Here is a 26266-nt window from a genome sequence, read left to right as displayed (position 1 = left end):
AGTTGGCATGCACGTCTGCTGTGGAGGCCGAGAGATGGTGACCGCCGCCACCGCCCTCCCGGATCAGAGCCAGCCAGTGGGGGTGTCGGAGAGGTCGGGCCAGAAGCCGGTGTGTGGGGGGCACGCAGCACTGGCCTGGTTGTTCAGCATTGCTTTGGAAAATCCCCCTCCTGTGTCCTCCGGGAGCTTTGTGCTCCCGCGGGAATCTTGGCAGCTGAAGGCGAGTGTACAGTCAGCCTGTTTTTGCTCCCCAGAGCCTTCGTGTTCTCTTAACAGGGGTGGGGAACCCTTTTCCTGCCAAGGACTCCATGGGTATTTACAGCGTCACTCATGGGCCCTACAAAACTACCGCTTTAAGAGTTCGCTTGCTATAGACATGGTGAACTTGGAGTACTGCCTGTGATTGCCTGGGCAGGGCCAGATCAAATGATCTTGCGGGTCTTACAGCGTCCATGGGCCAGACGTTCCTTCCCCAGTGTAAGACCAATGATCATTTTTTTAAATATTTATTTATTTATTTGAAAGGCAAAGTTAGAAGACAAAGAGATCTTCCGTCTGCTGCTTCACTCCCCAGATGGCTGTTAACAGCTGGGGCTGGGCCAGGCTGAAGCCAGGAGCCAGCCGTTTCATCCAGGTCTCCCATGTAGGTGCAGCGGCCCAAGCACTCGGGATACCTTCTGCTGCTTTCCCAGGTGCATTAGCAGGGAGCTGGGTCAGAGGTAGAGCAGCCGGAACGTGAACCAGCACCCACGTGGAATGCTGGTGCCGCAGGGGGCAGCTTTGCCTGCTCTGTCACAACACCAGAAGTTTTCATTTTTTAAAAATATTTATTTGAAAGGTAGAGTTGAAGGAAGAGAGACAGAGAGATAGACAGAGGGAGGGAGAGGAAGGGAGGGAAGGAAGGAAGGAGGGAGAGGCAGAGAGAGAGGTCTTCCACCCACTTGTTCACTCCCCAAATGGCTGCAAGGGCCAGAGCTGGGCCAGTCTGAAGCCAGGAGACAGGAGCTTCTTCCGGGTCTCCCTCGTGGGTGCAGGGATCCAAGCACTTGTCCATCTTCTACTGCTTTCCCAGGCGCATTAGCAGGCAACTGGATAGGAAGTGGAGCAGCCAGGACTCGAACCAGCACCCATGTAAGATTGGGATGCAGGTGCCGCTGGTGGCAGCTTCACCCGCTGTGTCACAGCGCTGGCCCCAAGACAGAAGTTCTTGACCCAACTTTTCTATCTCTAGAACACCAACTCCACCCATTCCTGGCCAGACTAACTGGGGGGAGGGCTTAGCTGGCCCAAGTTCTAAAGCCCAGAGTCTCCGGACCCTTGTGGACCACGCGTGGGAAGAGGCTGACCCCAAGGTGCTGGGAAGGAGAGGGGGCTGCTGTAGCCCTTCTCACAGGCCCACGTGCCGTGTCCCACGCAGGGTGTGCCGGGAGCCAGACCCTGGAGCCCAGGCAGGTTGGAAGCTGCCTGTCACTACCGAGCCTTCGAGGCCCCCTCCTCTGCCAGTTTCTCTGTACGCCAAGGTGTTCTAAAAGCAATGACCTTCCACAAAAGTAGTGCTTCTTCTCTAGAGTTCTAGGAACCTTCACATAAAACCGCATCCCCTTTGTAGCGTGAATGTAGGCCTAGAACCATCCAGACTTCCACCTGGGCCTTTATGGATGAACTTTTGTCACGTTATGTAGTCTGTGTGACAATGTTTGCTATACATAAAGGAGTTGTTTTCCGAGTTAATGTGAGAACCAAAGACGTTGTACTCAGACTATGCTGAATACACTCTGTGTGGGAGATAGCTTGCCTTGAAGTTTTCCTGTGCCTGAAATCCGAATTACGTAACAGAACTGCTGTGCGTAAGGGGTGGCACATTCCTCTAAACACTCAGATGACAGCTTGTTTGTGAATGTTTCTCCTGTTTAAGTTAATCAAGCACTTTTTGGGAAACATGTTAATGCCCTCTTGTTTTTCTTTTTAGGAACAGTATGAATTCTGCTACAAAGTGGTACAAGATTTTATTGATATATTTTCTGATTATGCTAATTTCAAATGAAGATTCCTGCCTTAAACTATTTTTTAATTTAATGGTCAGTATATTTTGTAAAAACACATTAATTTATTTCGTAGTTCACATTAAGATCCTTCCTCGTTTCTCTCTGTGTATATTTTGTTATGCTTCCAAGACTACCTGTGATAAAGTCATTAAATCTTAAATACCCTTTTCTAAACTTGGAGTAATGTATTAAGGTCAAATACTATGCCACAAAATATATATTTCTGCTAATATCAGTAAACATGTTGCTGTTTCATTAGATTATGCCACTTGGTTTCCCCACGTCTGGCACCTGTGCGTGTCGTCAGTCTCAGACGCTCGGTGTGCTTACGCGAGACGCTGGACACAAGGTCCCCGGTAAGAACCCAGGGGAGGACTCAGAGTTCAGGTGAAAGTTCAGGTTCACCCTCCTAGCTCTCAGCTTCCCTCCCTGGGCAGCAGCATTTCTGAAGGCAAACTGTGAGGGTAACGTTGTGAACAGAGGCTCTGGGCAAGTCGCCCTCCCAGCCCATGGGGCTTACCTACACATTTTTGAGATCAAAGAAGACTTTTCAGCCGAAATTCAGGTCTGAAACACAGTACAGTAGCTGGAGGCTGCGCTGTCGTGTTTGCAAAGGCATTCGTTCAAGGCCACGTCTACCCCGCCTTGTCTGGGTGAGATGCAGACACTGGGCCGATCCCGTTCCTCTCGTCCACGGCCTGGGGTACAGCAAAACCAGCCGCTGGCACCGTGCTCCCAGTGCTTGCTGTCCGTCTGTCCATCCGTTCGACTCAGAGAATCCAGCCAACTGCATTTCTGCCTCTCCTCCCGGTCCGCCCCAGCTGCCTGTGCAGGTCTTGAGGCCCGCCTGCAGGCTCACCAGCAAAGCACTTCCTGTCCAGACGTTCAGGTGAAGCCGAGAGACCAGGACACACAGAATCCAGGAGCAAACTTCCGGGTAGAAACAGTGGGAGAACCCAAACAAGCAGACTTTACATTTTCTGGAAAGCACTTTGGTGTTTAACTATTTCTTGTAAAAGCCAAGGGTTTGTAAGAAGAGAAACCTTAAAGTTTAGATTTATACAGTTTTTTAAAGTCTCACTTCCTGTTTAATAAAAGAAAGAGGGTGAAATGCGTACTCTAAAGGCTAGCTTATTTTGCAACAGAAAAACTGCTGAGACCTTCGACCTTTGACACTGGATAATGTAAAGATCCCATTCACAGGACTGGCTTAGGGACAGAAAAAGGTGGGGAGGTGTGAGTGTGGGAACATCAGTTCAGTAGCAGTCCTCTTTCTGTGGCCGCTAGATACCCAGCAAATGAGCACAACACAAAAGGAGAGACAGCTGGTCTGGCTTACTGAAAGCGTTTGCTACGTGCGGCTTTGGTGCCTCTTTTGCTTTTCAAAAGATAAAGCTACGTGACGTTTTCATTCATAACTGATCAGCCCTGCTGCCACACGGTCATGCCTTCTCGTGTGTCACGCGTGCAGGTGCACCTGCAGGGTAAGTCATGGCTGTGACAGTGGGCTCACAGGTGCCCACGCTGCTAACTGTCCACTGCCTGAGCCCCACCTGAGGGCAGCGCTGGACGGAGGAGGGCACACTGTGCGTCACCACGGACACCAGCAGCTCCAGCCCTGGCTTCCGCACTGCTGCCGGAGGCGCCCCTCCCCTCTGCACTGTGACGGCGTGTAGAAGGAAGAGGAAAACGGGGTGGCCCTGGGTGTTGCCACTGTGAAAACCCCAAGCCCCAATGCCTTTCTTCGATGGAAGGAGGGAGAAGGAAGTGGGGTCCTTCAGCCCCTGAGCCCTGGACACAGAGCCTGCTTGTTAGGGTGGCCGTGACTCCGGCTGGTCACTGCCCCCACAGTCCCAGGTCACGGTCGGGGGACATGGACTTGGCCCCAGTGCAGCAGCTCTTAGTCGGGTCTTTGATGCCTTTGATGGTCTCACCGGTGTCTCTTGTATCAAGAATCCTTTAAGGTGGACCTTTTTAGGGTGTCCTCAGGAGAGAGCCCTCCTCTGTGTGTCCCTGGCCCCTGGGCCATCCCCAGGTGTCTGCCTCTTCCCAGTCGCTTCCCATTCCAGAAGCGACGCAGAAGCCTCACTCCCTGGGCCAGGATTGGGCTCCCCAGGTAGGGGCAGCCCTTCCCTTCCGAGGGGGGCTGCAGCCTCCTGGCCCCGGGCCATTTCCTGGCCTTGCAGCAGCTGTGCGGGGAGAGGAGAAGCGACTGGGGACTTGTGCGTCTCCACTGTGTGGCCTGGAACGTCCAGGCTCACCCCCTTCAGTGAGAGCAAGTCAAGTGGACAGAACAGGATGGCCCCCAGTGGACGCCGCCACGCCCCCTCTCGCGTCTCTCTCCGTGGTGTGCAGTTGCATTCTGACGCTAGAAGCGATCAGAAGACTGACTCTGGTCTGCAGCCTGCCGGTCACCGTGTGACCACTTGGCCATTCTCCCCCTGTGCCAGATGAAGGAGGAGCGCCTACCGGTGTCTTCAAAGATATTTTTATGTGCTTTTAGAGACTTGTAAAAATGAGTCCGAGAGCTGTGTTTCTTCATGGGAACATGCCTGTGTCATTTTTTAAAACATGTATGATTAATTACTGATACTCTTTGCTTTCACTAAGTCGTGTCTAATTTATGTGCAATCTTTGTATGTGTGCACTACAGTTCCGGTTCCAACGCTCCTGTTTCCTTTTAGTCCGTTTATAATTTGATCTTGCTCTCACTGTAATGCCAGTGAATGTTGCTGAATTCTTTGTATGTGCGAATTGCAAGATCTGAAAGCATTGTGATGCAAGGATAAACTTCTACTTTGATTACTTGCCTGTGTCTCATTCTTCTGGTTTCTCCGTTTCACTCGTGTGCCTTAAGTCGTTATGCCACGACTTTCCTTAGGAGGTGAGACTTGGTTTCCAAAGATCATTCATTTCAGGACTTAGCAAATGTAGCCCCGACCTGCACAGAAGCAGCTGCAGAGGTGGGAGTGGGCGCATGGCTGCCGGGCGGGGTGGGGGTGGGGGCCAGCTCTCAGTGGATCTGCAGACAGAGTCCCAGAGCGCGCTCCAGGGAGCCTGCTCCTCCCCGGTCCCAGCAGCACCTGAGCCCTGGGCAGTGCTGTCTCCAGTTTGCGGAGGGAGACGACAGCTGCCTTAAAGTCCACGGTCAGTCCTCACGATGCTTTCTCCGTAACCCACAGCCCGCTGGGCCTCCCTCCAGCCCCTCTCCTGGCACATCCGTGCGTCCCTGATGGGCCCCAGCCCTCTCGCTCCTGGTGCTCCCCTCCTGTCCTCCCTCCACAACCTCCCCACACCCATTATTTTCCTTTCTGTTGCTCTGGAATTAATGTGGAATTTAGACCTGTTCCTTTTGCTATTTGGTGCATTTGACATGTTTTATGAGCCCTGTTATGTAAATGGATGATTGAAGCAAGTGGTTGGTGTGGTGGTTAGGATGATACTTGAGGAGGCCACCATTGTGGTGTAGCAGGTAAAACCACTGCCTGCAGCACCAGCATCCCATATGGGCATTGGTTCGAGTCCCACCTGCTCCACTTCCCATCCCGCTCCCTGCTAATGGCCTAGGAAAAGCAGAAGAGGATGGCCCAAATGCTTGGGCCCCTGCCATGAACGTGGGAGACCTGAATGAAGCTCTTGGCTCCTGGCCCAGCCCTTAACGTTACAGCCATCTGGGGAGTAAACCAGCAGGCGGAAGATCTGTCTCTTTCTCTGAAACTGACTTTCAAATGAACAAACAAATCCTAAAAAAAAAAAAAAAAAAAAAAAAAATACCACTAGAGAATACCAGCACCATATTGGATCCTGGGCTCAAGTACCAGCTGTACTTTTTTTTTTTAAATTTAATTTATTTGACAGGCAGAGTTACAGAGAGGCAGAGAGAGAGAAAGGTCTTCCATCCACTGGTTCACTCCCCACATAGCCGCTCAACAGCCAGAGCTGTGCTGATCCGAAGCCAGGAGCCAGGAGCTTCTTCCAGGTCTCCCAATGCGGGTGCAGGGGCCCAAGGACTTGGGCCATCCTCCACTGCTTTCCCAGGCCACAGCAGAGAGCTGGATTGGAAGTGGAGCAGCCAGGACTTGAACCGGCGCTCATATGAAATGATGCCCGCCTGGCAGGGGGTGGCTTTAACCATTACGCCACAGCGCCAGCCCCCCCAGCTGTACTCTCAGTTCCAGGTTGCTGTAATGTGCACCCCAGGAGGCGGCAGATGAGAGATGCGGATGGAATTTGGGGCTCCTGCACTGGACCTGGCCTGGCCCAGCCCTGCTGTTGCAGGCATCTGGGGAGTGGCCCAGTGGATGAAGGTATTTCTCTCTCTCTCTCTCTCTCTCTGCTCTTCTCTCTGCATCTCTCTTTCAAATAAATGAAAATTAATATAAATTAAAAAAAAATAGTAACATAAATGGATGATTTAAAAACCTTTTATTTCAGGCCAGCGCCGCAGCTCAATAGGCTAATCCTCCTCCTGTGGCCTGTGTCCCAGTTGCCCCTCTTCCAGTCCAGCTCTCTGCTGTGGCCCGGGAGTGCAGTGGAGGATGGCCCAAGTGCTTGGGCCCTGCACCCCATGGGAGACCAGGAGAAGCACCTGGCTCCTGGCTTCAGATCAGCGCGGTGCGCCGGCCGCAGCGGCCATTGAAGGGTGAACCAACGGAAAAAGGAAGACCTTTCTCTCTCTCTCTCTCTCCCTCTCACTGTCCACTCTGCCTGTCAAAAAAAACAAAAACAAAAAAAAAAAAAAAAACAAAAACAAAAACAAAAAACAAACAAACAAAAACACTTTTATTTCTCTCTCCAACAAAAGTCACCTGCTATGAGATCCACTTGCCGCTGCAGCTCTTCAGTTGCTGGCTTCTCTGCGTCTCGGAGGCCTTATCAGACAAGCAGCACCTCACTGCGCTCCGTGTGCGGTCAGGGCCCTCCCTTGGGGGCAGCAGAACTGGACATGTGACGGGCAGGCACATCCTGAGACCGTGGACAGGGCAAGAGCGATGGAAGGCAGAGGCGGTTTGCATCAGCCAGGGGCCAACAGACCGAACCAGCTCTGCCTGCGCCCACTGCCTCGAAAGGACTGAGCGTCCACAGTGGGACAAGGCCTCGGCCAACCTCAAAGGAAGCCCCCGTGAGGCAGAAGCACCCAGCTTGCCACTGTGTGCCCAGGGTCCCAGGAAAGATGGTGGCTCAGCACTTCTCGCATTCCCAACCGCTGGAGGGCTCAGCAGAGGCGACAAGGCCTTCACCCCAAACCCAAGCTAGCCATCCAGGGGACTTGTGTACCTCAGATTCAGGGGCTGAACTCCCAACCTCCCCACCTCCCCGTGGGGCCCGACCGGGAGGCAGGCTGGTGAGGGATGGGACAGCTGAGACCATGCTGGCCTTGGGGGCCCTGCTCCTCGTGACTGTGTCCTAGGAAGAGGAGACTAGGCCACAGAGACAGACCACATGAGGACGCTGGAAACGGAGTGATGCGTCCACCAACTGGGGAGCACCTGGTGCGGCCTCCACTGTGGGGAGGCACAGAACCCCTTCTCTCCAGGGCTCTCGAGGGTGTCACCTTGACTCTGGACTCCAGCCTCCGGCACTGCGAGAGTGTGAGCCCCTGTGCACAGCACCCCTGCAAAGCAACTCCCCACCTCCCCCCATGTGGGCCCCAGGCCAAGGCCTCTGTCTTAGTTTGGGTCTATCCAAAAGAGGAGCCTGGAACCAGAACTTGGGTCCAGATGGTTGAATTGGGAGGCAGCCCCAAGACTAGGAGGGAGGGAACAGGGTCACTCAGGGGACGTGAGGACGTGACTGAGACCACAGCTGGGGACTCAGCTCTGCCAAGACGTCCTCAAGGGGTGTCACCCATCATCTGCATGAGGTGTAGGAAGACAAGACAGAGCGTTGGCTTGTAGCTCCTGTGCCCAGGGCGAAGGCTGGCTCCCAGGGGTGCCAGCTCCCTGGGACCTCCCCATCACACTCACTCCTGGGCCTACAGCCGGGGAAATGACCCGGAACACTGTGTGTCAGCGTGGGGCAGTGCGGACCCCAGGGGCACAGGCCATCTGTCAGGTGCTGGACAGCCAGGCCCCAGGCAGGGCCGGGCCTGCTGGTCACTCCCACAGCCTCTTCTCCCTGTACCACCATCGGTGTTGTGTCCCACTCAGCCAGCCGCCCCTGGCATCCAAACATGGGGCAACCCCAGCAACACAGGGAGACGTGTCTGTCACAAAAATCCAGACACACGGAGAGTGTGTGGACTCAGCTCTCCCCTCTGCTTCCCCACCTTAGTGCGCTGCCGCCTTGGGAGACTGCCTCCCAACAGTGGCCTGCAGGCTAGTCTTGTTCAGTTCTATAGACCCTTGCACAGCAAAGGCAAACCCCTGGCCTGTAGCAAACCCAGGATTAGCATTTCCAGGTCTGCTCCACGTTCAGCTACAAAAGTCTCAACACGGCCACGGGTTCCTTGTGAGCTGCAGCCTGGTGACAGAGGTCTGTATTCGCAGACTTTGCAAGCCCAGCGTGACTGCAGCTGCCATGTGTGCACACTTCTGCGAAGTGCTCTCCTTGTTCAGCGTTCTGTCTTAAAGTCTGGCCCTGTCCCAGTGCTGTGGCGTCACAGGTAAAGCTGCCGCCTGCAGTGCCGGCATCCCACATGGGTGCTTATTCGGGTCCCAGCTGCTCCTCTTCCAATCCAGCTCCCTGCTGTGGCCTGGGAAAGCAGTAGATGATGGCCCAAGTGCTTGGGCCCCTGTACCCACGTGGGAGACCTGGAAGAAGCTCCTGGCTCCTGGCTTCAGATTGGTGCAGCTCCAGCCATTGCAGTCAACTGGGGAGTGAACCAGTGGATAGAAGACCTCTCTCTCTCTCTCTCTCTGCCTCTCTTTCTCTCTCTGTTTAACTCTGACTTTCAAATAAATGTTAAAAAAAAAAAGAGGGTACAAACCCTTTGTTGTTGGTGTGAACGTGTTCCTTCGGTTCCTTACAGAGACAGCCTTTGGTGACTACCTACATGCCTTCTCCCAGAGGCAGCCACGGACACCACGCGCTGTCGTAACTGGATGTCGTGCACACAAGCAGCTGTCAGATAAGACCTTGGACTTCTTTCAGGGATCAGAGAAGTTTCAAACACCTCTTCCAAGGCTGGGCTCCCTCCAGAGCTCCAGGGGAGAGCTGGGTCTGCATCTGCCACCTGTGCGTGTGGGACTAGTGTGGGGGGGCCCTGGAGAGGCTGCGTCACGCCTGGCTAAACACCCGCGTGTTAATAGCACCGGGCACAGAAAACGCTCTCCTGTCCCAGGATGGGACGGCTGGTCGTATGGAGTCTATTTGCAGATTTCTGAGGAATCTCCATACTGTCTTCCGTGATGGTTGCAGTAGTTTACATTCACAAATGAAGGATGACTCCTACCTGGCTATGGACAGCAGAGGGCACTGTCCTGTCGCTCCGCACCTAGAACACAGCCAGACTTGACACAGCCTCCTCCAGGGCCCCCCACTGTCCATCAACTGATGACTGGATAAAGAAAAAGTGGTCTGCATACATGATGGAATGCTACTTAGTCGTAAATAAGAATGAAATCCTGTCTTTCATAACAATATGGATGCCATTGGAGACCACTATGCTCAGTGAAGTCAGCTGATCCAAAAAAGACAAATATTGTGTTTTTCCTGTTTTGTGGTAATTAATATACAGAGGACAAAAATGTGATGTGTATGAGTAAAATTGACATTTTGGGATTTGATTGTTTACAGCTCTTTTCTATGCCCTTGAGAAACCGTGGTTTTCTACTGACTACTTGTGGGATTCTTGGTTTAGTGGAGGGTTAAGCTTGTGATTATAAAGTAAATTGAAACTATGTCATTGTACTAATTAAAAGAAAAATAGGAAGAAGGAAAGAGGGCAAAAGCAAGGGATAGGGCTGGGTGGAAGGTATCACTATGCTCATAAAACTGTATAAATGAAATGTGTTCGTTCCCTTATATAATTTTTAAAAAAAATTTTAAGATTTTATTTATTTATTTGAGAGAGTTAGAGAGAGAGAGAGGGAGAGACAAAGGTCTTTCATCCTCTGGTCACTCCCTAAATGGCCGCAACAGCAGGAGCTGGGCTGATCCAAAGCCAGGAGCTCCTTGTGGGTCTCCCGCTTGGTTGCTTTCCCAGGCCATAGCATATGGGATGCCGGCGCTGCAGGTGGAGGCTTAGCCCACTGTGCCACAGGTGTTAGCCCACTGTGCCACAGGTGTTAGCCCACTATGCCACAGCTGTTAGCCCACTGTGCCACAGCTCTTAGCCCACTATGCCACAGCTGTTAGTCCACTGTGCCACAGCTCTTAGCCCACTATGCCACAGCTGTTAGCCCACTGTGCCACGGCTCTTAGCCCACTATGCCACAGCTGTTAGTCCACTGTGCCACAGCTCTTAGCCCACTATGCCACAGCTGTTAGCCCACTATGCCACAGCTGTTAGCCTACTATGCCACAGCGCTGGCCCCCAAGTTTTTTTAACGGAAACAAAAGCCTCAGGCCGGCTGAGATGGTCCTGGCAGTACCCAGGGCACCACTTGCAGGAGTGTGCAGAGTTCCCACACAGGTTTCCGGTCTCTTCAAAGGCCAGGTTGAGTCAGAGATCCGCTCCTCTCTGCCCTGCACAGAGGAGTATGTCCTCAGGGCAGGTCTGGAATGTCTCCACTGTGGCACCCCGACATCGACTAAACTAGTCCCATCGAAAGGGGCTCCTACAGGGAATGGTGTGGGCTCTGCGCACCTAAGCACATCACCCACAGCTCCTTCTGTTACCATCCATCGTGCCAGCCGTCCCCTGGCCCGAGTGAGGAGGAGGCAGCACCCACATGCCAGGACCTGTCAGGTCCACTGCACGGCAGGTGGAGTGAAGAGTGAGGAAGCAGCACCCAACCAGCAGGTGTCCCCTCTGCTTCCACGGAGCTTGTGAGAAGAGGCAGACCTGCTGCAGATACATGGGCACAGAATGTGCACAAGGGCCAAAGGAGCCCCGGGAAACGGAGCCATTCCTGGGGGCTGAGGAAGCCTCTGGAAGTATCACGTGGCTCTAGATGAGCCTTGAAGGCGTCTGGGAGGGGACAGTGGGGCAACGGGCAAGTGGAGCCAGGGTTGGGTCCCGGAGGATCTTGGAGCCACCTCAGAGGTGGGGCCGCCTTCCCAGAGCACACTGGCCTCCTGGGTCTGTTTTCCTGTTCTTCAAATGAGTGTGCCAGGACCTAGGGGCCAAGGAGCTCTGCCTTTCCAGCCCGTGGACCGCAGCAAGTCACTGCTGGACTGGAACATCTGGACCCGAAACAGCACTGCCTTCTGTGGGCTGGGGGCTTCCCTCTGCGGGGCCTGCGATGTCCCGAGTGTGCATGTCCAGTGCGCTAGCAGCACTTAGTTGGGGGGCAGTCAGGCCCCAGACAGCAGGCAGGGCACTTGCGACAGGGTCATGGCTGGGCACCCTCCTTAACTTCATCCCAACCCCCGGCCAACCCTTCTCTGTGTCCAGCTTAACCTGACCTCAACCTCCCCTTGTCTCTATGGAGACCACTATTTTTCCTCCAAGGGCTTCATTGGCCAGGAGTCCGACGTGGGGCAACCCATACTCCTTTTCTCCATTTCTCTGTTTTCAATAGAGACAGAGCACCTCTCCTCTGGTTCACTCCCTAAATGCCTACAACAGTTGTGGTTGGGTTGGGCCAGACCAAAACCAGGAGCCCAGAACTCAATCCAGATCTCCCACCCCTCACTGGCAGCCTCCCTTGTCAGCTCACTGGCACAGAGCGAGGCCCCACATGGTGTCCTGCCAGGACCAATGCCCGCCCTCCACGTGCAGGCACTGTTGAATGAACAGGTGGGTGGGCAGAATTGCTCCTGTCCTCTGCAACCCGCTTCCTAGCCTGGGAGTCACAGCCCCAGACCAGAGGCTCTGTTGCTAGCCAGGACTTTTCAGAGGGAAAGTTCCAAGCAGTGAGCCCTCACTTCCTGCCAAGTGGTGTCAGGCCCCTGCTGGGATGGTGGGGGTGGGGCATGGAAGCAAAGGAGAGGGGTGGGTGGTGGCTGTACCTTTAAAGATGACCACACTTTAACCATCAGCTCCCAGCCCACCCTCGCCCAGCACAAAGTTTCAGTTACGCAAGATAACTGCTCTAGAGGGCCCTGGCTCCCGATGCTATTTACACTAAAGTCTGCTGAGAGGATAGACTGATGTCAAGTGTTCCTACCTAAATAGTAGAGCAATAACAGTGAGAGCAGTAGGGAGGGAGAAATGGATATGTGTTTCATGGGTAGCTACTGAATATGCATAGCTTTTTACACGTCAATCATGATTGAAAATAAAGAGGGTCACACTGTTAAGCCTTTTGTAAACACCCAATCCCATTTAATTAATACAAATGTATGGAGCCAAGTTAAACAAATAAGTCATTTAAAGTCTCTTTAACATCCATAAAATACTAGAGAACATTTTATTTTTATCTCAGTTAAAAAGACTGCCTTAGAACAGGAAGCTAACAGTCTGTATACAACTGTTCATAAATTTACAAAGAGAACTGCTTCCTTAAAATGCCTTTCTCTTTATGAGAAATAAAATATTAAAAATGACTGCCAGTCATTTGGGGGAATTAAAAATCTGTTAGAACAGACTATCTATAATTTTGATTTTATAATATTTTATAGGAAGATGCCTGTCACACAAATAACAGCTTTTGTTTCCTGAGCTTTTAAATGACAGACGTCCAAACATGTAAACAACTATATAACAAAGTTTTCCAGTCTTCCTGTAAAGAATCAGGCAAATTTGAGACGCAATCAATCATTGCAATCACTCAAAAGCTTATGTTGCCCCACCAGGACAATAATAAGCACTTTCTAAATAAAAACAACTTTTCTGTTCACAATTTAAATTTTATAACATAGGGCCAAAAAAAAAAAAAAAAAAAAAAAAAAAGAGAGAGTAGAAATGTGTTAGAGTCATAGCAATTGATATAATTTAAAGGAAAAGTAGACCATAATAAAATCTATGTGATTAATGCTTTAAAAAAGTAGAGCTGTTACTTAGTTTGGTTCTTTGGAAATGTACAATTTAACAAAACAAATGCATGTTATAAAATCTTGCAATCCATGAGTCAGTAATATGTTTAAAATACTACTGGCAGGGCACCGGATTTCAGCGGCCACCTCACTTGTTTTCTTTCCTCCTGTTGAGACCAGACTGAGTCTGGCAACCCTGAACCTGGCTGCTCAGCTCTTCAATGCTTCTTTGCATCGTTCACGGTCTGGGTAGTTTTCCTCAATTTGCTCAGTAGTGTGAGGGCTCACGAAAACAGACACATTTCTCAGGGCTTATGCTCCAGGTTCTCTCTCCTCCACAGAAAAATCCTAACGATACAGAATTTATGAGCCAAGGGAAAAGTCTAGGAGCTGTAGACATCTGGTAAACACATTCATCTTCTGATGATGATGCTAATTAGCATGTCTTGATGTTTACCAAGCTGCAGGCAGAATGCTAAGTACTCTACACACATTGTCTCACTTAATCCTCTCAGCCGCCCTGTGAGCTCAGGCATTAATAGCCTCATTTCACAGAAGGGAGAACTATCTAGCAAAGTGAAAGACTTGCCCAAGGTCACACAGCAGCAATAGGCTGAAACTTGAACCCCTACCATCTAACTCCAAAGCCTAAGCTCTGAAGGCATTTGAATCCTGCAAGGGTACAGAGCAAACCAGAAATGGGATAAATTTTTGCAAATGATAAAGGAGCACCTGCCATTATCTGGGGCAGGCAGCATTAATCAGGACAGATTTTAAGATGCGTGGACCTGAGGGAAGGTGGACGGGACTGTACCAGCTACATTTCCCTGATGACAGTTACCACATCACTCTGGGGACAGTGTGTTCTCAAGGTGACATCAAAAACTCCAGTGGGAGCACACATTGGGCATGGTGGTTAAGCTGCTGGATTTGACGCTCATATCCCCTATCAGAGGCTCGGGTTCAAGTCCTGGCTCTGCTCCTGATTCCAGCTTCCTGCTAATTCACACCTGGGAGGCAGCAGACGGCTCAAGTGGTTGGGTCCCTGCCCCTCACATGAGATACCGTGACTGAGTTCCAGGCGCCTATCTTCTGCCTGGTTACTGCAGGCATCTGGAGAGTTAACCAGCAACTGTGGGGTGTCTCTCTCTCTTCCCTCTCAAATAAATAAGAATTTTTAAAGAGCTCCATATGGAGGGTTTAGTTGGGTGCCCCTTAGCATCCCCTGCAGAGGCCATGTCCAGAGAGTATCTGACTCCCTGCCTGGCATCAGGGCTTGAAGTCACAAATTCAGCACTTGACCTGAGATGGGCTATGTGAGCACAAGGCTGATTCTGACTCATGCAATACAGGACACATCAAATGACACTTTCATTCCTGTGAAACATTACATATAGAGCAAGACAGGTTTCTTAGAAATACCTACCTCATGGGCAACTTTTGTTCCTCTGTGAAGAACAATACAATGGAATGCTGGTCTACAGACCACTGAGTGCTCGGGGCGGGGGGTGGGGGGAACAGCCCTGGCTGCTCAGCCACCAGGAAAGGAGATGTCAACTACGTCCTGGAGACGCTCAGGATCTGGGCGGCTCTGCACAACTCTGCATTGGGGGGGTCCCTGCAGTGCCAGATCCCAGCAACTCATCTACAAGGCTTCTACAAAGTCCAGCAAATGGTAGCATCCCAGTCACACTATCTTAATTACCTTTAGTCGAAGAGCCCAAAGTCTTCAAGGAATTCCCATTTGCAACGGAGACTCCCATTTTTAAAAAAAGATTTATTTATTTGAAAGGCAGAGTAAGCGAGAGGATCCCCCATCTGCTGGCTCATTCCTCAAATGGCTGCAATGGCTGGGGATGGGCCAGGCCAAAGCCACAAGTCTAGAACTACCTTCAGGTCTCCTGCACAGGTAGCAGAGGATCAGGCACTTGGGCCATCTGCTGCTGCTTTCCCAGGTGCATTAGCATGGAGCTGGCTTGGAAGTGCAGCAGCTGGGACTTGGAGTGGCACTCCAAGGTGGATGCTGGTGCTGCAGGCAGTGGCTTATGAAGGTTCTGAATTGGGCCAACCTAAAAAGCAATTTGTGCCCGCCTGCAGTGCCAGCATCCCATATAGATGCGGGTTTGTGTCCTGGCTGCTCCACTTCCGATCCAGCTCTCTGCTGTGGCCTGGGAAAGCAGTAGAAGATGGCCCAAGTCCTTGGGCCCCTGCACCTGCGTAGGATACCTGGAAGAAGCTTCTGGCTCCTGACTTCAGATCAGCAGAGCCCTGGCAAAACTTAAGCCCTAGTTGTGGCCATCTGAGGAGTGAACCAGTGGATGGAAGACCTCTCTCTCTATGCCTCTTCCTTGCTGTAACTCTGCCTTTCAAATAAATAAATACAACTTTTTTTTTTTTCCCAAAGAAAAATTTGTGTCTCACACCTTCTAAGTACCTGCCCACTCTTCCTTGAAGGCCCCTCCCCCTCCTCCTTTAGCACAGCCCTACTCTGCACTCTTCACAGTGCATTCTGGGATGTCTACCCTGTTTGCCGTCTTCACCTCAGTGTGGCAAGGCGTATGCGTGGGAAAGATTGCCAAGAAGCACCTGCAAGGGAGGGAATGCTGTTTTCTGATTTGGGGAACACAGAAAGAGTGGGCGAAAGTGGGAAATAAAATTTGAGATGCGCAGCAGTTAAATCTGTATGGGTTTGACACTGAAGAAAGAAATCTGGGCTCATAATGAGATTAGGAGACATTAACTTACAACTGTGTCAGTAAGCTGGAGGTTGTGGGTGAGGGGCCTCCTGCCAGGTCTCTGTGAGATGGAGATTCTTTGCAAAGTGGGCTTTTACTGCCGCCTGTCCCATGTGATGGCAGAAAAAGTATATGGCATGAAAGCAGCTCATATGGGAAATGATAGCTTGGAATCAAGGGGCTTGCCAACCATGCTAGACTGAGTGGATGGAGGCTATCAGATGAACAGTCCTAGTTTAGACACACTCTCAATGAAAAAAGGCAAGACAGCAGTCATCCCACAATGCAGTCATCCTTTGTCCTTGAAGATATGTTTGCATGCCATCCTTCAAATCAGTTTTATTCTCTGAAGGGACAGGACACCAAAGATTAGTTTTTTACAGATGGCCAATGGCCTATAGTGGGGAACAAATGCCCATCCCTATCATATCATTTGTAACATTGTAAATTGCATTACTCTTGTCATTTATCCACTATTAATATTTGCTGAGACTGTTCAGTGTTACGGTTACAAGGATGGAAGATCTGCCTCTCACACTCGGATAAAGGACATGAACAAACAGAAGCGACTTCAGTGTGGCAACAATGACAGTTCAGGACCCTACAGATTCACAGTGAGAAACGAGGATATCCAGGGCTTTATTTTGTAATGCAGAGGCCACATCGTGGCCCCAACCCCTCTTCCCACCCTGCACTTCTTAAATGTTTATCACTCTAGGAGACCCAGCAATCCCCTTCATGATCTTTTGAAGATCATTGAACTGGAAAATTACACCCTTATTTCTCTTAAACAGATCAATAGCATTACTTACAGAATTCATTTTACATAGATAGCAAAAGTTATACTAACATTTTCACTAAACTAACTTTATATTTTCCTTGCTTCAGTTTCATTGCTAAACATCGTCACAATGCCTTCTGGTTCTCATTTTCTTGGTGCTCACAATGTCCTTATCCTGTTTGGGAAGAAAAACACAACTCTTCAGTAATTTTAAAGAACATTTTTTTTAAACCAACTCTACTCTGCAAAATCCCAAAAATTAGATATGATATGGGTCTTCAATTCTAAAAAGTTAATTTTGTGGTTGGGAATTAGTTTTAAATATATCATGGTAAAGTTTTTTTTAATTAAACTATACTTTACTAGGTTTTTAAACTTAAATATTGTAATTTTCATAAAAGTTCCTAATATACTTTTAAACTAAACATAATCAGAAGGATAAAATTTCAACATGTATACATATTCACTAATCTAAAAATGTAAGAGAAGGTAATTCAGCCAGAATGAAAACTTTTCAGTGTCTTAAGTCAAACTACCCGCAATCAGTGTGACCTAAAAATCTGAAACATGGCCTCCAAAATAGTGCAGTGCCTCCCTTTGAGGGAGTGGGAGACACCAGCTCTTCCATCTGTAAATTTAGATCAAGTCTAAAGGAAACAAAATAAGACCTTGCCTGTTCAAAACAGAAGCCCCAGGTCCTGGGGACCTGCGCTCCAATTTAACAGCTACCAAGCAAACAGCATTCCAGACAGAGCTAAGGGGATTGTGAGGCATAACTTAGTGTCAACTTTATAAGGTAATCATTGACTGTAGGGGGAAGGAAAGAGATAGAAGACGGGATTTCAAAAAGCCTGACTTTCCTTTTATGTGAATGGCCTACGTAAGTGGATCACCACGCTAGAATGCTGCACACATTCATGTTAACAACTGAAACATCGGGGCAAGGTACAAGTTACTGTCTACACTTTCAGGTGGTAGAAATGTATGAAATCTGCAGTACATGGTAACTGAGAGGTAAACACAGAAGCCACTAAAGGGAAGACAATCCCACCTTGTGACTGGCTGTGCTGGGATCCACATACCATCTCTGCTGACCAGAGGCCCGTGGCTGGACACCAAACCAAGATCAGCCTGACAAGAAAACACGTTAATGTGTGCCCCAGAATTTCCTGGGTACTGGGCAGTGACAAGGAAGTCTGCTTCCAGTCGGCCCAAGCACAATGACATACATCTGTCTAGGCACTGATGTGATTCTTCGAGCTCTACTCTTCCATCTCTCTAGAATATTCTATCAGTATCTCTCCTTAGGATTCCTGCCCGAGTCCAGCAACACAGGCTCACCTGTACAGCTCACAGTCTGTGTCCTGGGCACATGGTGGAGCTTCTTGACTCTTTCTGGCAATCCCAGTAGAAGTTTTCTAGGTTATTTCACCAAGTGCTGGTCTGGACTACTGGACTCACCAGCATTCTATATCTTATATTTTTGCCAAATTAGCATCATTGGCTGAACTCAAAATATGGTATTTTAGATCCAACTTTTGTGTGCTGAAAGCAATTTTACACCTCTCACAAAAGGCTACTATTCACTCTATGGCCCTCCCAACCTTTATTAATTCTGTCTTTCCAAAGAAATGCTAATAGGGCCAGATTTCTGATTTCATAAATTGGTTGTACTAAGGAGGAGTTGAAGATAATTTACACATAATCATTGCATGAAGTACGAAGTATGCCACAAGCAGTCATAAATTAGTAACTAGATAAATCTACTTCCTGAATGAAGTTTTCATAATGCAAATGAACTATTTGGAGAATTCCCAAGAGACAAAATAAATTAGCTGTAACAAAATATATACTGAAATGAATATACTACATTAATGTTAAGTGTGAACTGGCAGCACGCAGGTGAAAATATATCAAAATATCTTGTTTTCGAAACAAAAGAAAAAACACAGTAAATACTTACTTTCTCTGGATCTTCTGCCTGTCTCTTGATCCCTCGTGTTACTCTCTGCTCAGATTTATGCTCCGCAGAGTCTGCACCAGACTTGAGGTTGGTCTTTCTGGATCTCAGACTCATCACCTCTGTATTTCCAGTTACTCCTTTCTGATTCTTCACGGAGACTTCCACACTTCTCCCCTCCACTTTCACTTCTGTTGTGTTCTGCGTGGGGGACGCATTCTCTCCTCCAGATCTCAAGCACATTCTATTTTTACTGACTTTGCCCCTGGATGTAAGTTTCTTGGCTTCATCATCTGGTTTTTGTAGCTCCTGGCTTTCAGAGACCTCATTTTTCTTTATTTTAATAATTTCTTCTGGTATTAGAAATGCAGGTCTTTGCCCTTCTTCCACATTTGTTTTATTTTGGCATCTGCGACGCACGGACATTCCCTAAACAAATGGCAGGACATTCACAAAAATGTCAGTAAGTAGGACAAATCTCACAGTTCAACAGGGAGAACAATCTAAAGTAAACTAGAAAGGGCCAGAATTGTGGTGTAGCAGGTACAGCACTGCCTGTGAAGCTGGCCTCTCACATGGGCTCCAGCTTGTGTTCCAGCTACTCCACTTCCAACCCAGCTCCCCAGTGGACTAAGAGCAACTGGAGATGGCCCAAGTACTGGGACACTGTCACCCACATGGAGACCTGGAAGGAAGCTCCTGGCTCCTGGCTCAGCCTGGCTCAGCGTTCGCTGCTGTGGCCACTTGGAGAGTGAACCAGCAAATGGAAGACCTCTCTCTCTAATTCTGACTTTCAAATAAATAAATAAATATTTTTTAAAAATAAAAAGAAAAATCATTCAAAAATTCTACATCCATTAATTTTCTAAGACACCAGTCATCTAAGATATTCAAGGTAATGCCTTGCTACTTATCCATGTAGGAAAATGATCACCTCTACTTATAAATCATAAATAAGAACTCAGGATTTAGTTTAAATTTCAATTTCAATCACAACACCTACATTGACATGTCAAATCTAATCACTGCAGTTCACATGATAGAAAAATGTCCCATTAAACAGGCAGTAAATGAATTCCTGGTTCTCAAACAATCACTATTAAAGCAGAAGCCAATCTTCCTGTTATTTTGCCAGACCCCGCTGGCTGTAGCAGGAGCCTCTGAACAGCTCACCCCCTGCTGACCCTGCTCTCTTGCTGACTTCCTAACTTGTATGCCATGTGTGCCCATTTCTAGGATTAGTGGTAGCAATGACCAGAGAACCGAACTGCCCATCTTTTCTGTGATTAATTTATCAAACACTTGAAGATGAGCAGAACTCTTCCACTTCCTGATACTGCCTAGTTCTTTTTCTAAATTAGTCTATTCCCTGAGTAGAGCCCAAAAGAATTTTTTACCATTGCTTGTAGTTATTTACTGCCAAATGGAAACCTATCTGGAAAACGACATCCATTTATAAATTCAGGTTATATTTAATCATTAAACCACGTGTATGACATTCACCAAGTTGGCACTTAATAATTAATATAACATCTTTCACCTTGTTTGGAGCGATCGAGTCTTCTTCATGTTCCTTTTTTGTAGCTTTCATGTTTTTGCTGTTCAGATTTTCCACGGGTTCAACCTTTTTTGCAGAAACTCTCAGACGTTTCACTACCGTCACAGGTTCTGGTGACTGGCATCTCTCCCTGGGAACAGTTCTCTGCCTCTTGGTGACTGGCTTCTGCTCCACAAGTTCCTGTGGGCTAACCACGGAGCACAACTTCTTGTTTCCTGTGAGACTTTCATCTTCTCTGGACTCCCTCATGTGGGCCAGGGAAGGGTTACTTCTGCCTTGCAATTTTACAGGTTCTCTGCCACCCACTAAGTCTTCTATGGGCTTTGTCTTAGGAGCCCTAAGAACTCTTTTGAACATTTCAGGTTTTTCTCCATCAGATGTTTGCTTTGATATGTCCTTAAGTGTATCAACATCAATTTTCAGCTCTCCAGCATGACCTGGAGTTTGTGATAGTTCCTTGAAGCCACCCTGCTCTTCTAGGGGTTGGGCCTTTTCCTTAGCTGCTCTTGGCCGCCTCCTGCTACCGGTTATATTCACTGCTGAGTCCAGTTTCTGCTCTGCAGATTCCTTAAAGACTCTGACACCTTCATCTGGTACTTCAGGTGCCTGTGTGGTTTCCCCTGTTTGTGTGCACTTCCTGCGTGTCCGTACTGAGACCTCTTCTCTCACGTTGGCTTTCCTGAGACTTGTCTTGAGCTGTCTCCTTGTGCCAGTGTGGGTGTCCACTGGTTCTGGTTCTTGAGCTTTCCAGGATATTTCAGTGTTTTTTTCATTACTTGTTGATCCCTGAGTGTGATCTGGCATGTGTAGTTCTTTCAAGTCACCTTGTTCTAGGATTTGGGCTTTTTCCTTAGCTGCTCTTGGCCGCCTCCTGCTGCCAGATACACTCACTGCTGAGTCCAGTTTCTGCTCTGCAGATTCCTTAAAGACTCTGACACCTTCATCTGGTACTTCAGGTGCCTGTGTGGTTTCCCCTGTTTGTGTGCACTTCCTGCGTGTCCGTACTGAGACCTCTTCTCTCACGTTGGCTTTCCTGAGACTTGTCTTGAGCTGTCTCCTTGTGCCAGTGTGGGTGTCCACTGGTTCTGGGTGTTGAACTGTGCAGGATACTTCAGGAGCTTTTTCATCACTCATTGATTCCTGTATATGGTGGAGCTCTTTCAAGCTACCCTGTTCTTTTAGGATTTGTGCCTTCTCCTTAGCTGCTCTTGGCCGCCTCCTGCTGCCAGATACACTCACTGCTGAGTCTTGTTTCTGCTCTGCAGATTCCTTAAAGACTCTGACACCTTCATCTGGTACTTCAGGTGCCTGTGTGGTTTCCCCTGTTTGTGTGCACTTCCTGCGTGTCCGTACTGAGACCTCTTCTTTCACGTTGGCTTTCCTGAGACTTGTCTTGAGCTGTCTCCTTGTGCCAGTGTGGGTGTCCACTGGTTCTGGTTCTTGAGCTTTCCAGGATATTTCAGTGTTTTTTTCATTACTTATTGATCCCTGAGTGTGATCTGGAGTGTGTAGTTCTTTCAAGTCACCTTGTTCTAGGATTTGGGCCTTTTCCTTAGCTGCTCTTGGCCGCCTCCTGCTGCCAGATACACTCACTGCTGAGTCCAGTTTCTGCTCTGCAGATTCCTTAAAGACTCTGACACCTTCATCTGGTACTTCAGGTGCCTGTGTGGTTTCCCCTGTTTGTGTCAGCTTCCTGCGTGTCCGTACTGAGACCTCTTCTCTCACATTGGCTTTCCTTGTCTTGAGCTGTCTCCTTGTGCTGGTGTCAATTTCCGCTGGTACTGGTTCTTGAGCTGTCCAGGATATTTCAGTAGTTTTTCCATCACCTGTTGATCCCTGTGTGTGACCTGGTGTTTGTGATAGTTCCTTGAAGCCACCCTGCTCTTCTAGGGGTTGGGCCTTCTCCTTAGCTGCTCTTGGCCGCCTCCTGCTGCCAGATACACTCACTGCTGAATCCAGTTTCTGCTCTGCAGATTCCTTAAAGACTCTGACACCTTCATCTGGTACTTCAGGTGCCTGTGTGGTTTCCCCTGATTGTGTGAGCTTCCTGCGTGTCCGTACTGAGACCTCTTCTTTCATGTTGGCTTTCCTTGTCTTGAGCTGTCTCCTTGTGCTGGTGTTGGTTTCCACTGGTTCTGGGTGTTGAACTTGGCAGGATATTTCAGTGGCTTTTTCATCATCAACTGGCTTGTGTGTGTGAACTGGTGTTTGGAAGAGCTCTTTGAAACCAGCCAGGTCTTCTAAGGGTTGGGCTTTTTCCTTGGGTGCCCCTCGCCACCTCTTGCTTCCAGTCACACTTGTTGCTGGATCGAGTTTGCGCTTTGCAGATCCCTTATAGTCATTGACATATTTTTCACCACCTTCTGGAACTTCTAATATTGTGGTGGTACGTGTGGTTTCCCCTGACGTTTGTGTGAGCTCTCTCTGTGCAGAGAGCTCTTCTGGCACATTTACTTTCCTGACATTTATCTTGAGCTGTCTCCTGGTTGCTGGAGTGCCCACCGGTTTGGGTTGCTGAGGTTTGCAGGTTATTTCAGTGGCTTTCTCAACAGTCACTGATTCCTCAGAGTGGCCTGGCGTTTGGAAGAGCTCTTTGAAGCCAGTCAGGTCTTCTAGGGGCTGGGCCTTTTCCTTAGGTGTCCTTGGCCATCTCTTGTTGTCAGCTACATTTTGTGCTGTGAACAGTTTCTGCTTTGCAGATTTCCTAAAAGCATGTGTGTCCTTATCACCACCTTCTGATGTTTTTAGTGTGTCCATGATTTCCTCTGACGTTTGTGTGAGCTTCTGCAGTGCTGAGAGTTCTAAACCGACTTTCCCCAGCAGTGTCTTGGGACATGTTCTCATGCTTATTGGGGTGTTCTCCAGATCCGGTTGTGGAGATTTGCCGGTTGTTTTAGTGATTTTTCCATCATTCATTGATTCCTCAGTGTGACCTGGTGTTTGAAAGAGCTCTTTGAAGCCAGTCAGGTCCTCTAGGGGCTGGGCCTTTTCCTTGGCTGCGTTTAGCCGTCTCCTACAGCCAGTCACTCTTGCTGATGGGTCTAGCTTTTGCTTTGCAGACTCTTTAAAACTTTTGATGGTTTTGTCATCCCCTTCTACTGCTTTTGGTGAGTGTGTTGTTTCCCCTGATGTTTGGGTGAGCTTCTGTGCTGAGAGCTCTTCTTCCAAATCTACTTTCCCCAGAGGTGTCTTGGGTTGTGTTTTTATGATCACTGAGGTGTTCTCCAGACTTGGTTGTGGAGATTTGCACGATTTTTTACTGCTTTTTCCACCATTCATTGATTCCTCAGTGTGACCTGGTGTTTGAAAGAGCTCTTTGAAGCCAGTCAGGTCTTCCAGGACTTGACCCTTTTCCTTAGATCTCTGTGACCGCCTCCTACGCCCACTTAAATTTTCTATTGGTTCCAGTTTCTGCTGTGGAGTTTCCATAAATTCTTTGATGTCTTTCCTATTCTGCACCAGCAGGGGTGTATGTGTGACCCCGCCTGATGCCTGTATTTCCTGGGGTGCTAAGAGCTCCTCCTGTGAGTCCACTTTCCCCAGGCTCTTCAAGTTTGCTGGGGTCTGGACAAATTCTGTTGATTTCCAGGGAATTTCTGTGATTTTGTCAATAGTCATTGGACCCAGTGCATGCTCTGGTGTTTGGAAGAGCTCTTTGAAGCCAGCCAGGTCTTCTAGGGGTTGGGAATTTCCCTTAGGTGTGCCTCGATGCCTTCTGCTGCCAGTTACACTTCCTGCTGGCTCCAGTTTCTGTTTTGCAAGTGTCTTAGAAACTTTGAAACCTTTCTCATCACCTACTGGTCCTTCAGGTGGACGTGTGGTTTCCTCCAACATTTGTGTGAGCGTCCTCGGTGCTGAGACCTCTTCTAAGTCTTCTTCCAGAGATCTCTTGAGCTGTTTCTTTGTGCTTTTTGGGGTGTCCACTGGCTCTGGTGGCTGAGATTTGCAGGTTATTTCAGTGGTCTTTCTAAGACTCGCTGATTCCTCAGTGTGACCTGGTGTGTGGAAGAGCTCTTGGAAGCCAGTCAGGTCTTCTAAGGGCTGGGCCTTTTCCTTCACTGCTCTTGGCCATCTATTGCTGTCAGCTAGATTTTTGGCTGGATCCAGTTTTTGGTTTGCTGATTTCTTAAGAGTTTTGGTGACTTTACAATTACCTGTTTTCAGCAGGGGTGTAGTTTCCCTTGATGCTTCTGTGAGCTCCTTCTGTGATGAAAGCCCTTCTAAATCCACTTTCCCCAAAGGCGTCTTTGGCCATGTTTTCATGTGCACTGGGGTATTCTCTGGTTCTAGTTGTCGAGATTTGCGAGGTATTTTAGGGCTTTTTCCACCATTCATTGGTTCCTCACTGTGACCTGGTGTATGGAAGAGCTCTTTGAAGCCAGTCAAGTCTTCCAGAGCTAGGCCTTTTTCCTTAGGTGTCTGTGACCACCTCCTACGTCCACTTAAATTTTCTGTTGGTTCCAGTCTCTGCTTAGGAGTTCCCATAGACCGTCTGATGTTTTTCACATTACTCGTTGGTACTTGTGGTGTGTGCCTACCTTTATCTAATGATTTTGTTATTTCCCTGAGGGTTAAGAGCTCCTCCTGTATCTCCCCTTTCTCCAGACTCATCATGTGCTGATTCTTCATATTTTTGGGCGTTTGGACAGTTTCTGGTTGTAGTGATTTACCAGATATGTTCGTGGTTTTGTCAAAAGTCATTGGGTCTTTAGCACGACCTGGTGTTTCAAAGAGCTCTTTGAAGCCAGCCAGGTCTTCTAGAGATTGGCCCTTCTCCTTAAGTGTCTGTGACCGTCTCTTACATCCACTTAAATTTTCTATTAAGTCTGGGTTTTGCTTTGGAGTTTCAGTAAATGCTTTAACGCATTTCTCATCATGTACTGGTTCTTGAGGTAGGAACATGCCTTTGCCTGATGACTCTGTCAGTTTCCTGGGTGCGAAGAATTCTCCCTGTTCGTCTACTTTCCCAAGGCTTGTCTTGAGTCGTCTTTTCAAACTTGCTGGGGTTTTGGTATGTTCTGGTTGTGGTGAATCCCATGGAATTGTGATTTTACCAACAGTCACTGGGATTTTGGCAGGCTCAGGTGTCTGGAAGAGTTCTTTGAAGCCAGACAGGTCTTCTAAGAGTGGGGCCTTTTCCTTAGGTACTTTTGGCCTTTTCTTGCTGCCAGTCACAGTTGTTGCTGGGTCCAATTTCTGCTTTGCAAATTCCCTAAAAGCTTCAAAACCCTTGCCATCACCTTCTGGTGCTTTGGGTGTGTGCACAGTTCCCCTGGTTATTTGTGATGGCTTTCCTGAAGCTGAGAGCTTTTTTTCTACATCCACTTTCCTCAAAGGCGTCTTAGGGTGTGTTTTTGGGCTTGCTGACTCTGGTTGAGTAGACCTGCATGGCATATTAGTCATTTGGCCAACAGTCACGGGCTCATCAGAGCATTTTGGAGTATGGAACAGTTCCTCTAAGCCAGTGAGATCTTCCAGGGATTGAGTCTTTTTCCTCGGAGTTCTTGGCAACTTCTTTGTTCCAGTTGCAGGAGCTGCTACATCAAGAGTCTGCTTTGGAGTATCCTTGGCTGTGCTGACACTTTTATCATCACTTACTGGTTCTGTTTGCTTCAGCTTTTCCAGTGCTGAGAGCTTCTCTTTCACGTTCCCTTTCTCTGGAGGCGTCTTCAGCCACTTCTTCCCACTTCTTGGGGTTTTGATTAGTTCTGACTGTGGAGACTCACAGGGTGTGTTAGCTCTTCTGCCCTCCTTACTCACTGGTTCCTTGGTGCAGTCCAGTGTTTGATAAAGCACATGGCTATCCCATAGATCTTTAGTGGGTTCTGGTTTGTGTAACTCCTCATGGCTTATCTGCTCATCTGTGGGTTCACATTTCTGACCCCAAGTTCTGCTTGATCTCCTCAGAGGAGTCATCCTTTCACAGTTTTCATTGGACTTGATAATTTCCTTACAAGTTTCCAAAGGTCTCTCGCCATCCTTCTTCTCTTCCTCTGCTTTCTTTTCTCGTTGTGGTGTCTTCCTCAGAGGTCTCCCTAAGATGTTCTCCACAATGTCAGCCTCTGTTATTTCATTTTTACTTTCTAAAGGTGTTATTTGTGTATTTCGGAGCTCTGTAGACTTTCTCAACTTCTTTACAGTGGACACTGTCTTCAGAGGCTCTGC

The 26266-nt window shown here is 48.7% G+C and overlaps 1 protein-coding gene across 9 annotated transcripts in view; it reads left to right on the top strand.

The window, feature by feature from the left end:
• The window catches only part of PTPRE (protein tyrosine phosphatase receptor type E), a 159897-nt gene extending 155047 nt beyond the window's left edge, over positions 1-4850 (top strand). For 8 of the 9 annotated variants that reach the window (XM_051833517.2, XM_070058282.1, XM_051833514.2 and 5 more), the window contains one exon: positions 1970-4850. In XM_051833517.2, the coding sequence (XP_051689477.1) occupies positions 1970-2044 (75 nt within the window). In that variant the 3' untranslated portion in view covers positions 2045-4850. The remainder of the gene's footprint in view (positions 1-1969) is intronic. The other variant, XM_051833512.2, reaches the window with a different exon arrangement.
• Positions 4851-26266: the final 21416 nt, after the last annotated feature.

The sequence above is a fragment of the Oryctolagus cuniculus genome, chromosome 15 (assembly GCF_964237555.1).
Source record: "Oryctolagus cuniculus chromosome 15, mOryCun1.1, whole genome shotgun sequence".
In the NCBI taxonomy this organism is placed as follows: domain Eukaryota; kingdom Metazoa; phylum Chordata; class Mammalia; order Lagomorpha; family Leporidae; genus Oryctolagus; species Oryctolagus cuniculus.
The sequence above is the reverse complement of the archived record's forward strand: the minus strand, read 5'-3'. Positions and strand labels throughout refer to the sequence as shown.